At 38.4% G+C, this 16,993-nt stretch overlaps 1 protein-coding gene across 1 annotated transcript in view; it reads right to left on the reverse strand.

Annotated features, from left to right (window-relative positions):
* The window catches only part of PLPP4 (phospholipid phosphatase 4), a 45,024-nt gene that overhangs the window by 16,594 nt on the left and 11,437 nt on the right, over positions 1 to 16,993 (reverse strand). The window contains exons 2-5 of the mRNA XM_031062574.1: positions 13,147 to 13,255; positions 9,184 to 9,274; positions 6,517 to 6,580; positions 5,185 to 5,309 (exon numbers count right to left, since the gene is read on the reverse strand). Coding sequence (XP_030918434.1) covers positions 5,185 to 5,309; positions 6,517 to 6,580; positions 9,184 to 9,274; positions 13,147 to 13,255 — 389 coding nt within the window. The remainder of the gene's footprint in view (positions 1 to 5,184; positions 5,310 to 6,516; positions 6,581 to 9,183; positions 9,275 to 13,146; positions 13,256 to 16,993) is intronic.

Here is a 16,993-nt window from a genome sequence, read left to right on the forward strand (position 1 = left end):
GGAATCTCCTGAAGTCCAACACAGGGAAATGCAAATTCCTGGACTGGGGGAAGAACATCCCAGCTCTGCTGGGTGGTTGCCAGTACAAGGTGAACTGGCACCAAATGAAGCACAGGAAATTGCATTTAAATATAACAAACAACATTCTCACTGAGTGGTCAGGCACTGGACCAGCTTCCCTGTGAGACAGGTTGTGGAATCTTCACATTAAATCAAAACTCAACTGGGAATCACCTTCTGGAACCTTCTCACCCTGAGCCTGCTTCAGTTGTGGCTGGAACTGCACAATTTCCAGAGGCACCTTTATCCTCAGAGTTCTATGAATCCAGCTATAAATTGATGTAAACCAGACTAGCAAGTGATTATTCATTTTTTCTCACAGCAGACACATCAGTTTCAGGATGTCTCTCTGGGTTTTGTGGCCACCATGGGCTCCATCTCCCTCTGACCACCAACACTCAGCAGTACAAGCACCAAGGAGCTTGAAGTAACCTCTCACCAAGCCACTATTTTTGCTTCACTAGAAAGGTACCAAAACCAGTTTCATGCACCTTCTTCTAATCTAATTCCTTAGCTGAAAAACACAGCTTCTATAGTTCTAGGCCAACTCAGAAATAACACATTTAAAAATAGTCACTAAATAAAGCTGAAGCCAAAACTGGCAACTGCAATTTGCTTGCAAATGTTTTGAGCAGAGTAAGAGCCTAAAGGGAGTTATATCATGAAGAATTAATCACTTCCTCTAAGAAAGCAAACAGGGTCAAGAATCTGGCATTAAATTCACAGAGGATTTTTGGTGTTTCTAAATAAATTGTGTTGTGTTACTATTATTTACCCATATTTGCTTGTACAAGGACTCCATTACTACAATCACAGCAGCATATGGGACATCTCCCTGTCTATGATTTAATTTTTTCTTTTAAGCTAAACAGCCCATTTTACTGAACAATATTTGAAGCAAGCCTGTGATGCTGATTTGCTGCTTACTGTTCTGATAAGCAACACATGAATATAAACATTTCAGATGGAACCATGAAGTTGTCCTGGTTTTGGTAATAAATCAAGACTCATTTATTATCCATTTTAACATAAACACATACTACTATTGAAGCACTTTTGTTTGCTGCTGGTGGCCTGTCCTCATTTATACAGGTGAAATCTGGGTCAAAGATTCAGTTAGAATGCAATGGATCAGGTCTTTATTCTTTTGATTTAGAGCTCTGTATCTAAACTTGGAAAGATGATCTGGATTCATATTTTAAGCCAAAATTCATTTCAGACTGCAACTGGAAAAAGACATGGACAAAACCCAACTCATAAAATTTGGCAGAACCAGTTTATATTTGCGCCATTACCAGGATATAAAGTGAAAAGAGAATTTGCCCCTTCTCCAAACAAAGATATTTACCCAATTATAGCAATTATAACCAATTATAGCTAACTGCAATTTAATATTAACACAGGATTTAGAAATCTGGCATTTTCTTTCATGACTCCATGGTAATATTACAAATGCTAAATTCTGTCACCAAAATAGACTCAGACCTCCCTGTCCACACAAGTACCAATGAAATGCTCATTTCTTGTAGCCTGTGTAAAGACTGGCACATTGTGAAATCTTCCTTGAGCTGGCAAATGTATAAAGCTACTCAAAGTAACCAAGAACTGTTAATTAAATGAACCCTACTGATTTCTTTTCCATTTTAAATTACTGCCTATCTGGCCTACCTGAAATTGCTTCACTGGATACAAACCTGGATTTACAAGCATTGTAAATTGATTTTTAGATAAATAACACTCCAGGACTCACTCGTAAGTTCCTATTTTGTTTGTGGAGAGATTTTGTCAGCCTGACACAAATGTCAAAATGACATCAAGCATTAGATGAAAAGGAAGAAACCAATTACAAAAAGCTGTCTATCCATCCCATTAGTACAACGTATGCCTACAAATTCAGCGATCTTTTCAGCTCGCAGTTGGGCACATGGCTCGTCCAATTAATTGTTCTGTGTTCATTCACCTTAATTTTCCTCTTGCATGTGTTGCATTCAGTTAAATTCTCTTTATCCATACATCACATTTTTCATCAGCTGTCATGCTGGGCAATCATTGCCAACAAAAGGTTTTCTGCTGATTTCTGCACAATTTGTTCTGTTTGACACTCAATCATTCTGTCTGTATGTCCATCCATTTGGTTGCTCATTTTTCATCTGTAGCTTCCTGCTGCTGTTTCCATCTTGTTGCAAGGAGGGAAAAAACATCTGGAGAGGTGGAGATGGCATGAAGCCTCTCCAGGGCAGGCTGCCCAAAAGTTCTCTGCAAGAAAACTCTTCAGAAGGCACACAGGAAGGGCACAGGCAGGAAAAAATGCTGCATTTATGATCTTTCAACATCACTGCTTTGATGAAGTATGGGCACAGAGAGGCTGCATGGTCCCACAGGTGCTAGCTTTAAATTAGCATGAAATTGCCAATGGATTATAAAACCATGGAAATTATAAATATGGAATAAATAAATGTATATTTTGGAATTATTTTGGGCGTCAAAATAGCAGCATTTGTGCCACTCAGGAGCAACTCTGAGCTACTGGATATGGGCAGGAGTCTGGGCTCCTACAGCCAAAGGTCCATCCTTTCACACAAGATTGGCAGCACACTGGAAAAGAAGCAAAATAGGTTCCAAACAATCCAAAAGATCCAGAGATTTCTTTGATCCAGTGGAATGTGCAAGTCCCTTTCTGGCTTTATGAAACAGCCTGTGCTCCACACTTTTTTCTTCTTTTATGCCATGCTCTCCTTGGCCCAGGGAGGTGAGGCCAAGGAAATCATCTGTGCTCCAAGGAAGGAGAACTCTCCCTCAGGACACAAGTTGGCTCTGAGAGCGGCAACAGGCTGTTCACAACATTTTTATGGAGTAAGCAAGGTCAGGCCAGGCCATCTGGGAGTGCCAGTGACACTCTTGACACACATCCCTGCATTTTGCCCTCTCACAGCTCCCCATTTACAGCACCACAGATTTTCTCATTAAAGGCCTCGTCTTGCATGGATGAAGTTTTAGATTCTGTTATAACAAAGCTTGTGATTGACAGCCTATCCTAGAAATGCGTTAAGAAAAACTGTTTCAAAGATGAGAATGGCTCTTGACTGAAGCTTCTAACCCCTCTTTATGAGCTGCCTGGCAGCTTTTACTTGTGATTTATTTTCCCTACGGGTTCAAGTGAAGTAGGAAATACCAAATTGTAGTGGGCTACTTAAAACCATCATACCAAGAGAGGTACTATAGTTTATGTCAACTCTCATCCTCACCACTTACATTTCTGCAGTCATGAAAGAGAAAAAAATAATCCCCCAAACACTAACAGAAACAAAAAACCCAAACAAACAACCCTTTTTGGTGCTGTTTCATGAATTTCACAACACACAGTGAAGGATGACAGAAATCTGAAGAGTGGAATTGCTTAAATCCGTGGGCAATACAACATGGAATTGTTTCCCTTTACCTTGTAACAATCTTGTGCTGAAGGAAGGGAGAAAGGTGCCAAGGAAAAAATTTGGACTGAGATTATGGAAGGAAACTTCATAAATACTCACACGTTAAGACAGGAAAAGCTAAGAGTTTTCTTTGAGCTAAGAAAATGCAAAACTATATCACAATTTGCAAACACGAATTATTATATCCCAAACATCCTCATTGCTTCAAAGGTGTAGGAGAGCAGTATAATGGTGTGCTTCCCATAATGCCTTCTTGGTTACCACCCTTTATACTACTGGGAATGAAGTAATAGCAAGAAAATAAATTTGTGATCACAGCCATAAACTGTTCTTGATAAAACTGACAATTTTGGTTATCAAAATAATTTTGCTGCAGAGAAGAAGGGTTAGCATTGTATGATTGTCAAATTAAATGCTTTTCTTCTCCATTATGAGACTAAAACATTTATGGATTTTTAAGGCTTGTCAGACTTAGATATTATAACATCAGGCTTCAAACAGCTAAGTAGTTCAAGCAGCTGCAGAATTGCCTCACTCTGATATACACTTACCAAGTGATAAAAATTACTGATTATATACTATCTCTTCATTCTTATCACATTTTAATAAAAGGCTTTGTGGTGGGAAATACAGTCAACTCAGCCACACTAATCTTATGTCAGTGATGGAGAAAGCTGCTCTCGTAATTTAGATCTAAATATTCTGGGACATCATTCTGCTCCAATAAATTAGGTGTGAGCTACAGCACCATAACTCAGTTTATACAACCAGTGCCAGGTAAGAGGAAAACCCCAGGATTCCTCCTGTGGCTGCCCCACTGGCTTGGAACTAAAGCTTATAACACACCCACAAACATCTAATACTCTCTTACTTATTTCTGTGACTCAAACAAGAAAGAAGGAGCAAAATCAGCTCACAATTTCATTCATCTCATCACCCAACTTGTTTGCAATATATGTATATTAGGCAATTTAAAATTACCACAGTCCAAAAAATTCCATAGATACAACTTAGTGGTTCTCAATTGGCAGCTCTTAGAAAAAAAAACTGTTGCTGAAAGCAACAAACATTACGTGCCAAAAAAAACCCCAAAGAAGCTTACAATAATCGAGTTATTTCACAAATGAAAAGAAGTTTTATCAGACAGGAGATAAAACACACTAGAACTCATCCTCTCAAGACAGAAAAAGGAACCTTTACAAACACCTAAGCTAGTAAAACTAATTAAATCAGGTAGATGAATTCTCAAAAAGCCACCTGAATACCTGTCAGGATGCAGCACAAACTGGGGGTACCTGATCAAACCACGAGACCTAGACCTCAAAGCCAAAAGAAGAGTGACTGTACTGTCCTACCTCTTTGGAATAGAACAAAATAAATATTTACTATTAGACAAAGGTATGCGCTGGGGAACAGATATCCCTCAGAACCACAGTGTTCTGGAACCTTGAATATGCTTCACTCTGCTGACAGTCCTGCTGTGACACTGAATGCTCTCAGGTGGCTCCCAAGATGAGGAAGGGTCACAGGCTCACAATTTTATTTCCAGAAGGAAATTTCTGACTTTCGGTAAGTCAGAAATTCAGACTCCTCCAGCTAAAATCAGGTTCACGATCCAGAAGAAAAAGAGCAATGCCTAACCACAGAAAGGGCAGCTTTTTACAGAAGAGGCACTGTGTTTAAGTGAACTTACAGGAAGAGTGGATGCTTGGAAAGCTTTTTCTGCCTTCAGAGACCAGGTCTGGATCACCTGTGCAGTGCATTTCAGAGTTCATTACTCCATCTGGAAAGCAGCGGTAAAAGAAATCGGGACGCGGTCTACAAAAAACACCATGGATATTAAAAATACAAAAAAAAGCTGTAGTACCAAATAAACCTCACAATGATTATTACATTTACTGCTTATCACACACATGCAGGCTAATCTTGCCTAGAGTGATCAGTTTTGCACAAAGTGTAATGACTCCCAAATTTTCACAGGTCTTGCTGAAACACCCAGCTCAGAATATCCAAAAATCAGCCACCAAAATCCAAACCAGCCTTGATGCTGACTGTCTCAGTGCACTGAGCAAACCTCTGAGCTTCTCCTGACCCTGTCGTGAGCTGGGCCTGTAGGTTTGACTGGTGTCATACTGATCCTGAGCCAATAAACCACGTGGAGAAGAAAAGTGAATGATCACAGATTCAGAGACAAGCTGACAGCAAAATACTTGGCTTGGAATGCAGGATAAATGAGCTTATTCCTGTCTAAAGAAGTGGGTGTATTCTTAATTATTTTAAAAGCACCCATCAAATAAAAGTGCCAAGTGCCATTACTGTCAGGGCACCAGTTCTGCAGCAGAGAGGGTTCATCAGAAACCAAACACAAATATTGCTTCCTCAATGAAACAAAACATCCCAGCAACACAAGCAGCACTGGGCTGTTACACAGTGCATGAACTCAATTCAAATGTGTATTTTTCAGCTGAAATTATTTAAAATTTTGATAAAGAGTCAAAAAATACCTAAAACATATTTTCTAAGCCCTTGATTCAAAATAATGCTTCCTGAAAGAAATGTTCTACTTAGGAATGCATTTACTGCCTAGCTGCCAAGTTTGTTTTGCTGTGCATGTTGATGTCACCTGGACACAGAATATGCTTCTCACAAAATGAATTTATTCCTATTTAATCAGACAAGGGGCACTGGCATCTGAGCTCCCACATGCTGTGGCTCTCTCCTCCCATGCTGCCAATTTAATGAGCTGATTTCAGCTCTCACCACTCCTCCCAAAGCCCTCTCTTGTCTGGGTCTGCCAGCCAGTCAAACAAGCAGCAGAACACGGCCATGGATCCCTGCCACAGTGGGGTGTCACCTAATGAAGTTGTACAACACCTGCACCGGGCCAAGGACAGCCCCATAGGGCCCCTCTGACTCCACGTGCTCTGGAGCAGCAGCTCTCTATTTATTGGGATTTGCTGTAGCTGTCAGTCTGTCTCCATTCCTCTCAAGTTAAACCCATCACTTAGAACATGACAGGACTTACCTTCCCACTATTAATTTAATAGTATTTGTGCAGACACCATTCAGGGCCAGAGCCAAGGAAACAGCTACAAAACACAATGAACAAAGAGAACAATAATAACCTAAGTACCAAGCAATAAACTGCAGCATTACAGCATTTGATTTACAGACTTAAACCATTACTGGGCTGAAAACTGAATGATCTTTTTTTTAGCCTACTGTTTTTCTTGTTAGCCAGACTAAGGACAGACCTCAGAGCATTGTAATAATCATTACTTACTCTGTTCTTATTGCCCTACACAAAGCTAGTTTTCCTACCACGCCATTTGCACAGGCATAAGTCAATAAATGGAAAAAAATTAGAGGATGAAGTACTGTGGTTTGCAATTTTTGAGTTTTGTAATTTACCAGATTAAACTCTCATGCTTTTTATGTTAAGCAGAATCCCTGTATAGACCAATATACAAGACACATAAATATATCTACACACACATGTGTATATATATGTGTATAAATATGCGGGTGTGTGATACAATTAAACAATTAACTTTCAGACTAAAGCATTGACTTTTGGCTTTTTGTCAAGCAGAATCCCTGTATAGACCAATACTCAAGATATATAGATATATCTACACACACACTTGTATATATATGTGTGTGTGTGATGCAATTAAACACATCACTTTCAGACTAAAGCATTGACTTTTGGCCAAAATTACAATTGGATGACTTTATTTCTCTTTCAAAAGGATTTGGATGTTTTGATTAAATATTTCAATGTTTTTCCCTCAGGTTTGCTCCCATGATTAACATTTTTTCTGATAAAATTGGAAAACAAGAAGGAACTGTCATAGTAGGTGAGAATTAATCATCTCTTCTATTCGTGCTTGCATGCCAAGTCCCCAGACTTTCCAAAGAACCTCATCTCAAACCTGTGGAGATCTTTGCCTTGATTTCACTGGCACTTGGATCCTGCACATACACACATTTTAGATTAAAAATAATTTAATTTTGCAGTCCACACTGTAGCTCCCTGTTGCAAACCAGGAGCCAATGAATTTTATTTCCCATCAGAAAAAAAATTATCAGGCAAATGTCTGGTTTCCAGCAGAACATTTACAGTAATATAGCTTTGACTATGACAGCCACTGAGCTATTTTCTCCTTGGGCTGCTGCCCCAGATGCTGCACTTCAGCAGTACTCATCCTGTATCCATAAAACCTTTGCCTGAGGATATTACAGATCATAAAAATATGTTATAGTGTTATATTTTTTTAAAGTTAAGAAAAGAAAAAAGTGGGACCTTCATCAAAGCAAAAATAAGGGTTTTCTCAGAATATAACAATAGTTGACAGCAAAAATGAAAGAACAAGCCAATCCTAGAGACACCCATACTCTTAAATTTCTTTTTTCAACATCTGTGCTCACAGTGACCACTCAATTCTATGCTCTGTTTTCCCCCTCCATTGTTTTGTCTCAGTTTTTATGGAAATTGCATGGGAAAATTTTCCATAAAGTCAAATGCAGATGACCAGCAATGCCACAGCACTACATTGCCCTTCTTAAAAAACATGTCTGCTTTTGGAGACAGGCAGTAAAATTCAGTCTTTTTGTTGAGTTTTGTCTTGACTGTTCCTTGTACACCTGACAGAGCTGTGCCTTCACTGTTGCACATTCCTTACACTGGCAAGCCAAGCATCAAGTGAGAGTGAGAATGTAGGATGGTAGAAAAAAAATCTATTTGTTCTGCTGTTGTTTCCTTTAAGAAAGATCCATGTTGCCCATCTAAAGTCATATAATCCAGCCAGTGAGAGATTCAGGCACTCCCAGGGGAAGGCTTAAGGGCACCTAAATTACCTCCTCCTTACTCCAGGTGCAATTATGAATATCTCAAACATAAAGCCAACACAAACATTCACAGTTCTTAGTGCTTCAAGGTATCCCTTGCCAGTGAAAGGGCTTTAAATAAATATTGATCTCTGGCAATATCTATATATATAAAAAGGATCTGAGCACATATCACTGTAAGATTTCAAAAGATAGGCACAGTCAGAATTAGCTGGAACAGCTTAAAACTTACCCTTTCCATTGTCCTCTGCTCCAATTTCCTGCCTACAACTGTAATGAGACTTCACCCCTAGCACAGCCACTACTGCTCACAGCCCAGGATTAAGTGCACAGCTAATTCCACTGGCAGTTAAGGATGAAACAACAGCTTCTAATTAGAAGAACTGAGCCAAGAGCACGGATTTTGCAATGGGTAACAGTAAATTGCAGGAGAAGATCAGAGAAAACAATGAGACGAGTGATTTCCTACACTAAACAGCTGAGTTGGACAGGACTTTCCAGTCAAAGCCTTGATTTAGAATAGCTGCAAGTATAAATAAGAGGTAAGTAATAGATTGGGTGTGACAGAAAAAATATACATCTGAACAGTCTCTCAGATGGACCTGCCTTTGCTGATCAAATTCCAGTCCTTGCTAGCTAGATTGTGGAATTAAGGCACAGAATTTGTGCTTCTACAAACACATAAACTCAAAGGCTTCTGCGAGATGCCCTGAAACTGCACTGAAAATTACTATAATGGGCTGTAATGGAGACAGGTTTTCTTCAAGGCTTGGACTACACTTGGAATCAATCTCTGAGAACCATCAGACACTTTTCCACCTTGAAGTACGACATACATTACCTAAGAAAGCCTCTTTAATTTCGGTCTTGTCTGTTCGACGGATTATTTTCACCACGAAAATGACTGCGAGCGGCGTGAGGAAGGAAATTGCCTGTGAGAGATAACAAACGCTATGTGTGAGAGCATCAATTCCTTCTCTGCCCCACTGATTGATAATTAGCTGCTGCCAGCTCCATTTAAACTGAATGATCTTTATCAAACTCCTGACCTTAAGCAAAGTGGGATGATTTGTCTTTGCAACTCCAGGGTGACGAGCACATTAATATTCCAATACAGCCCTCAGCTATAATTGATTTGTAATTGCCCAGAGATGCATTTAAAATGTCAGCTCCTCCAATGAAAAAGTAACAGTCCATAAGGTCCACAAAATTCCAAAATACAGATTTTGGACATTTTTTCCTCAATGTGCAATTGCTGAGGAAGGCAGCCCACCCACCTGGGCTCAGTAAGCCCCTACTCAAAACAATGGAGAGCAGCACCAACTTCCTGGAATTTTAAAATGCCCTTTATCTTTCTTTTTGTTTTCTTTTCAACTGTCATGGTTGAATGCATTGGGAAGATTATGTCTTTATGATTCTTTTGTTTACAAGTGTTGAAATGTGGAGCAAACTGCTTTATTTTGTTCAAACTTAGAAAAACAACACCTGACAATCTACAGGTTTAGTCACTGGTTAAACAGAATATCCTGTAATTGTCAGTGCTGGAGGACAGGAATCCTCCTACCAGGAACCTGAAATGGCATCTGTGCATCAGTGCACACATTTTATTCTCTTTTAAAAAAGTGAATTTTACTGGTTGAGGTTTGAGTTTGGTTTTTTGTTGGTTTTTTGGGGTTTTTTTTTGTTTGTTTTGTTTTGTTTTTAACAAGGAAAAAATCAAACTTTAAATGGCACAAGAGGTGCCAGGTCTTAAGTAATATTATGCTTCCTTTACTGAAGCTGAACTGGGCCTTACTCTTTAATAGTCCCAGTGAGTGAAAAACCAGACCAGACAGATATATTATGGCAAAAGACACGTGACTCAATCTTCTTTTTATACCACAGATTAATCCCAGTCCTCACTTTATGATTTCAGACAATCTGAGTAGGAAACAACACGACAGTAGGCTATGTCTGTAATTTTGGCTGCGCATCTTGCACCAGATTGTCCTTGCCAGCATCTCCAAAATACTAACTCAGTGAACCATGCAGATTAAAACACAGGCTGGTGTCTGTTCCCCTTTTCTACATTTAGGAAGGCAGGCACCAGAATTTGTGCAAAAAGAGGAGTCACTTCCACTTAAAATCTCCCCCTAAGTGTGTGTGAAATTCAAGTTTGGATGCCAATGTCACGTTACTGCTCCAGAAATATTCACTTCTCTCTGTCCCCATCAACAATTTAATTTCTACTTTCGGAGACAATGTGGAAAAAAAAAGAAGTTGAAGTAAATCCTAGAATTTCTAGTTTCATTCTTAAAAATAAGTATTGCCACCAGGAAAAAAAAAAGAAAAAAAGATGAAAAATATCTGCATTCCAGGACTGAAGAACATGTAGAAATATAGCCAAGGCTGACAGGCTCATAGTGGTGGTTTAATGGAGGCAGAAATCTTTTGAAAAAGCAGGAGCATCAGAAATTATCAACAAAGAATAGCATTCAAGTGGCAGCTTGTTCCAAACCACTTCCCCATCCATCCTCAGAAATCTGGTAAAACTGCAGATTTCCTCATATTTTACAAGCATGTGAATTTTTTAGGGAGATGAACTATTCATGTTCATGGTGTATTGCTGCTCCTCACACAAAAGCATTAGCTGGAAGGTGCTTTTTATTCTGCAGCAAAATGCACACAAAAAGAAATTTTGGCCTGTGACAGGCTCCTTTTATTTATTTTGCAAAAAAGTTTCTCTATGGCTCATATCTAAAACAGATTTTGCAACATTCTAATGAGCAATACTCTCCTCTGATGCATCTCAGCTATCTTTCCTTTCCCAGCAGTGAAATATTCCAGCATTGCCAGGCTTTTGTGAAACATGGACAAAAACTCTGTCATTTATTATTCATCCTGGCAATGCTGAAGTTACAGGGACACAATTCCACTTTTCCAAGGGAAAGCTGGCAGTTACCTGCACTTTCCAAGGCAAGGAATATCCTTTGATAGAGAGACAGAACCAGGCTCAGCTCATTCCAGTTTTTGCTCCCCATGCAGAAGTCAGCATTGTCTAATTTGGATGTGCATTCACAACCTTTCTCTTTAATTCAAGTCTCTCATAGCAAATAAAATAATCCAGCAATTCATAAAGTCTTAGAGATTGCTTTCTGATAAGCCATACTCATAATTTCAATATTGGAGTACAGCAGCGCAACAAATTCCTTCCATAATGAAAGCTTGTGAGCAATGCTAGAGTCAGATTTTTCTTCTTTTAAATTTAAAAAAATAAGAGAAAATATAGAAATTACCCATGTTTCTTAATTTAAGAAGCTGTTGACTGTTTAAAATCTGAGCCAGAAAGAGAACCCAAGCCACACAAATGTTACTGACACAGAGTTGTCTCTAAGTTCCACCCACCACAAACTTTGCCAAAATCTGGGGCTATGGGAACATATTAGATGGGAATTATTATTATGGGAATATTATTATGGGAATATATTATAATTATATCCCAGAATTGTGCTTCCCAGTGCCTATTGCTTGGGGAATAAGAGGATGGATTAATGATTACCCCAACTGGTTTCAAAAATAATTTCCCCACTGCAGCAAAACCCTGTACAATGATTCACTCTTGGTTCTTGAACTGAGATCCAAACAGATCAGAGAAACCGTGTAGCAAAGTAATGCTGAGCAGGAGGAAAAACCACACAATTAAACTCAGTCTTTCCCAGCACAATTTAATGTTTGGCTTGGGGGTTGTTTTGTTTGTTTGTTGCTTGATTTTGGGTTTTTAGGGTTTTTGCACAGCTGTCTTCCATTTCAGGAAAAACATACATTTTCTCCCATCCAATATTAAAAAGTCCAAAATAGAGATGCTCCTTAATGCAATATAAACAAAATGTTTGTTTATAAAGGCAAATTTAAAAATCAGGCCTTCAGCATCTGCCTTAGAAGGCTGAGATAAATGGTCACCTCATATGCAGGAGGTGCCTTTAAACTGTTCCTTAATTAAAGTTTTATTATAAATGAAGGATTAAGCATTTATTAAAAAGTTGAATAGAAATTATATATCTGATTTGCATTTAATCTGATTTCAAGTTTGAAAAGTAAAACCCTGGGTTCTCTGAAGAATCAGGAAAAGGTGACTTTGAGGCAGCTGTTGGAAAGACTGAACTACCACTTTTACAGCCTGAACTACAGCCATAATTTCAGCATTGCTGAAGTTGTCTATTTTACTGCAGTCATATATAGAGACTATCATGATTATTAATCACTGCTAGTGAAGGTTATCAAAATTATGAAGTTTGATAACCAAATTCAGCCATCCAGCCTGCATGTGCTGAGCAGGGAAGAGCCAGAAGAGCAGTGACAGCAGGACAGCTCTGTGATATATTTAGTGTTGGCAGAAGCTAAAACAAAGGTTTTTCCTCTAGGGGAAAAAAAAAAGATTATTCAGAGTCCAGTATCTCAGTGCCTAACACGACTAAAACAAATTGGACCTCAAAATTTAAGCACTTAACCTTCTAAGAGCATGGCAAGGTTTTGTCAGGTCACCCAACAGCTAATTGAAAAAACTTTCTACTCATTTCTCTCACATCCCTCCCAGCTACCACTGCTCTCAATCTTAAACTGAAAAATCAACATTCATAAATTCAGTCATCTCATAACGCTGCTTTTTAAAGACTTCCCATCGTTTGCTACATTTTGGACAACATTGACTGGGAAAAGAGCTGCCTTTAGGATTAAAGGAACTTCCTCTGCTTGTGAAATATTTCCTGCTGCTTATCAAAGGAACATTTACTCAGTTTGCAGCCATCAAATGACCTTTGGTACTTACAAACATGAGCCGTGTGGGGATGTTGTCTGATTGCACCAAGGGATTTTTGTACAGCCAGATCTCCTCTGGCTGGATCACTCGCTGGAATGGATCCAAAAATTCTGTAAAACTGAAAAAAAAACAATGAAAGATACAAATTTTTCACAATTTGAAGTGATGACCAAAAACCCCTAGAAGAGTTCTGTTCATTTAGAATTTCCCCAAATTTGACTATGATAAAGCATGCATGAATTATCCTTATTAATATATAAATATCCTTATTAATAAATTGCTACACTGCCATCCTACCTCACTGCACTTTAGAAAGACAAACTTTATAAATACACCCTTCAGAAAATTGGTTTTAAAAGTCTACACCTTTGAAGATGTTCAACAACTTTATAAAAGTTCCATAAACACTACTGTGGAGAATAAATTGTTCTTTTTTTTTTTGGGAAGAGTGTGCAAATAACACTGTGAGATTAAATAAATCATGTACTCATTTATTATCAATTTACAATCATGTAATCCAGCCTTTTATAATTATTGTTTATAATTCCTAAAAAAATTATATAACAAATGTAAAATATTAAATGCCTTTCAAATGTCAAGATTCAGCCTTCAAAGCACGACAGTTGCATTTGCAGGATCACAAAGCAAAAGAAAGAAGCAGCCCAGAAAATTTCTTCTACTGATAGAAAAAAGAGATAACTTCAGAGAATATCTCCAAAAGAGACTTACTCCTAAAACAGTGATGGGCTGTAGAGCTTAAGAAGAATCTATGTCTACCAGAAATGTTTCATTCTACCAAAACAGTTTTAATTTCATTATTGTGTCTATTAGCCCTCTTACAAAGCAAAAAAACCCAAAAGAACAGAAAACCAAAAAAAAATTCACCCAAACAAACACTCTAAAAAACCACATAATTCTGTAATTATGCTATTTTGCAATTAAGAGCATCAAAATAAAATGTTGAGGTCCCATTGTTCTGTAGAAAGCAATTTGTGAGGGTATCATTTGTCATGCACTGAAAGAAAAAGCAAGAATTGTGATCTGTGGCTGCAGCTGGAAGTTTCAGAAGCTTCTCATGACTACCTAAATTATCTCACTTCATTTAAACCATATTCCTTTTTCCACAGAGCCCTCCAGTGCTCTTTTACTTTTCTTGGCTTTGAATTAATATCAGACAGCCTGGGAAGTTTGGCTTTTGCTTTCCACTGCTCATTTCAGGTCTGGTAACAAACCAGCACTTGAGGAATGGGTGCTGAAGAAGGACACAGGGAAAGTTTTCTGCAGGATGGTCTCACCTGATATGCCAGAGCCAGAACTCAGAGGTGTAGCAGCCCAAAGCTTTATTTACTGGAAGTCTTCCAAAGCTAAGGGCTTTAAACCTCTCCAAACACAGGTTTTACATCAGTAGCAGGCACATCAGGTGACTTTGTAAAGAGAAAAAGCCCAAAGCAATTTGCAGAGCAGAGTGAAATTAAACCATACTCACACATGCAGCCCTCCCCAGGGAAGACAAACCTCAAAAAACCCAACTGGGTCAGCAATTTCCTAAAGAGGAGCAAGCCACAGCCTCTGCCCATGGCAGGGAAAGGAACTAGGGTATCTTTAAAGGTCTCTTCCACCCCAAACCCTTCTCTGACCCCTTCACCTGAGCACACTCAGACTCCCTGACCTCTTCTTCCTCTCCTTTCCTGTAGTAATTACACATCCTCTGAACAGAGGGAGACATGGCTCTCCCAGGAAAATCCTGGAAGCTGTGTAGAAGCTGTGGGAAACTTCAGAGGAAAGAATCCAAACAATGATTGTCTCTCTTTCTGTAACCATTGTTTATAGACATTGTTCTCCAGAGTGTGCTATTCACCAATAGTGTGAGAGAAGATTCCTAAAGGACAATCGGGTCTTAAATCCACCACTGTTTCTATAAGAACTGTAGATTTCTAATAATAAAGTGTCCTTTTCATGCCTTCTATGATGGAGTCTCTGTATCACCTTTGGCTGTCCCCAGTACCCTTCCAGTGATACTTTCCTAAAGGAAAACAATCAAGTTTAAGAACCGAAGAAGGTCAAACACAGCCTTGTCACTTGTAACAGTATTTCTGTTTCCTAAACTGGCCTACATGGACAACAAGATTGTTCTGGGAGCTTAAGGAGTCTGGCTTTGCAAGGGGAATATTTACTGCTGTACTCAGCTTCTCCAGCCCAGAGTCTGAGCCTGCTGTCCCAAGGAAGGTGAACTTCAGAAGCGTCAAAACAATTTGTTTCAGCGTTTTCAAACTGAAAACAAAGCTTTCTTAAGTTTAAAAGACAATGGCTTGTGCAAGACATGAAAATAGGAAACATTTCTAAAGAAGAACAGCTCTATATCACCCATATGAAAAATTCATTTTCTAGTTTTCAACTCGAAAAATAAAGGTCAACTCCTAGATAATGCAAGCAGGTTTGGTTCCAAATTTCAATTAAGAGAGAGTCCTAAAGTACATTATTTGAATTATTTCTGGTTAACTGCAGAGAGCAAAGCACACACAAACATCTGTGCTTCAAGGTGATCACAACACACCAGTGCACTTCTGGAAAATTTGTCACGTTGGATCAGAACTGTAATTAATTTGATGTTAAGACATTTGACATTATGAACAAATGCCAACAGAGTTAAAGGTTTGGGGCTCTTCTTGATCTTTTGTTTCCTGCCCCTTGTGATGTAAGACAGCTGAAATTATTTTTGTTTAAATTTGAGGAATTTTTAAAAAATCGAACTCAGTTCTCCCTAGTGCTAGGACCGCAAATACACACTGTCATAACATTTAATGCCTTTAAGAGCAAAGTAACTCATGCTAAAGAGATGAAAATGTAATAAATAACATAAATAGGATCTGATTTCAGGTGAGGACTGATTTTTTGATTAATATATACTCATCTGTACTCATTTAAAGAATGAGTAATTTCAACAAATTCATCAATGACTGCAATTATTATTATTTTATGCAACAACAGCAGTTTTGTATCCACTATATATTAAGTCTGATTAGGTTTTCATCTATTACTTTGACTTGTGTTCTGAATATCTTCCCAAAACTGTGTGCAAATTTAGTGCAACATTATGCAAAAAGAAACCCCAGGAAACAAACAAACAAAAAAGTTTTCTGAAACTGGGCAAAATAATTTCAGAATCACTGTGGAAGGAGAAAAAAAAATAGCTGCAGAAGGCAGCAGATGTCTCTGTGAAAAATACAGAAATAGAAAGTAAACAGTTAAAGGAAAGAGACTGTAAAAAAAGAAATAACTTTTTTTTATCTTCCCAAAGAGCTCAACTGCTAATTAAATTTTTATGCCAAGACTCATAAGAGAACAATTCTCTTCTTTTTTGAAGCATCACCAATGGGTGAGTGGATATGAGATTCCACTAGCTTGAAGGCAATTCCCTTTGTACTCCATTAAACAATCATGAGGACACACTGGCTTCTAAGCTGCCTGACACTTGGATTTATGTTCCTTTGTCACAACCAAAAGTGCAGTCTATCACTATTCAAAAGCCAGCTCAAGCTTGTTTTAAGGACTAGATGTGATGAGAAATGAGTGTAGGCCTTGGACAGAGAAAACTGGTTTTGATCCTTTTGTGTTGTGGCCCAAAGTACAACCTCAGCCGTGGAAGTGTCCCCTGGTGGGCCAAAAAGCTTCCTTTGTTTTAGCACTGAAAAATTTAGTCTTAGCTTTTTAGCCTTTTTTCTTCCTTTTTACATATTCACCCAACATTTTTAACAGCTTAGCAAGCACGATTTCAAACACTTCAGCCTGATGACATGTCTTTAAGGCATAAAAGCATTTCCATTAACTTCAGAGCCTTTAACTGTGACTTTCAAAG

Source organism: Geospiza fortis, unplaced genomic scaffold (genome assembly GCF_000277835.1).
Source record: "Geospiza fortis unplaced genomic scaffold, GeoFor_1.0 scaffold719, whole genome shotgun sequence".
In the NCBI taxonomy this organism is placed as follows: Eukaryota; Metazoa; Chordata; class Aves; order Passeriformes; family Thraupidae; genus Geospiza; species Geospiza fortis.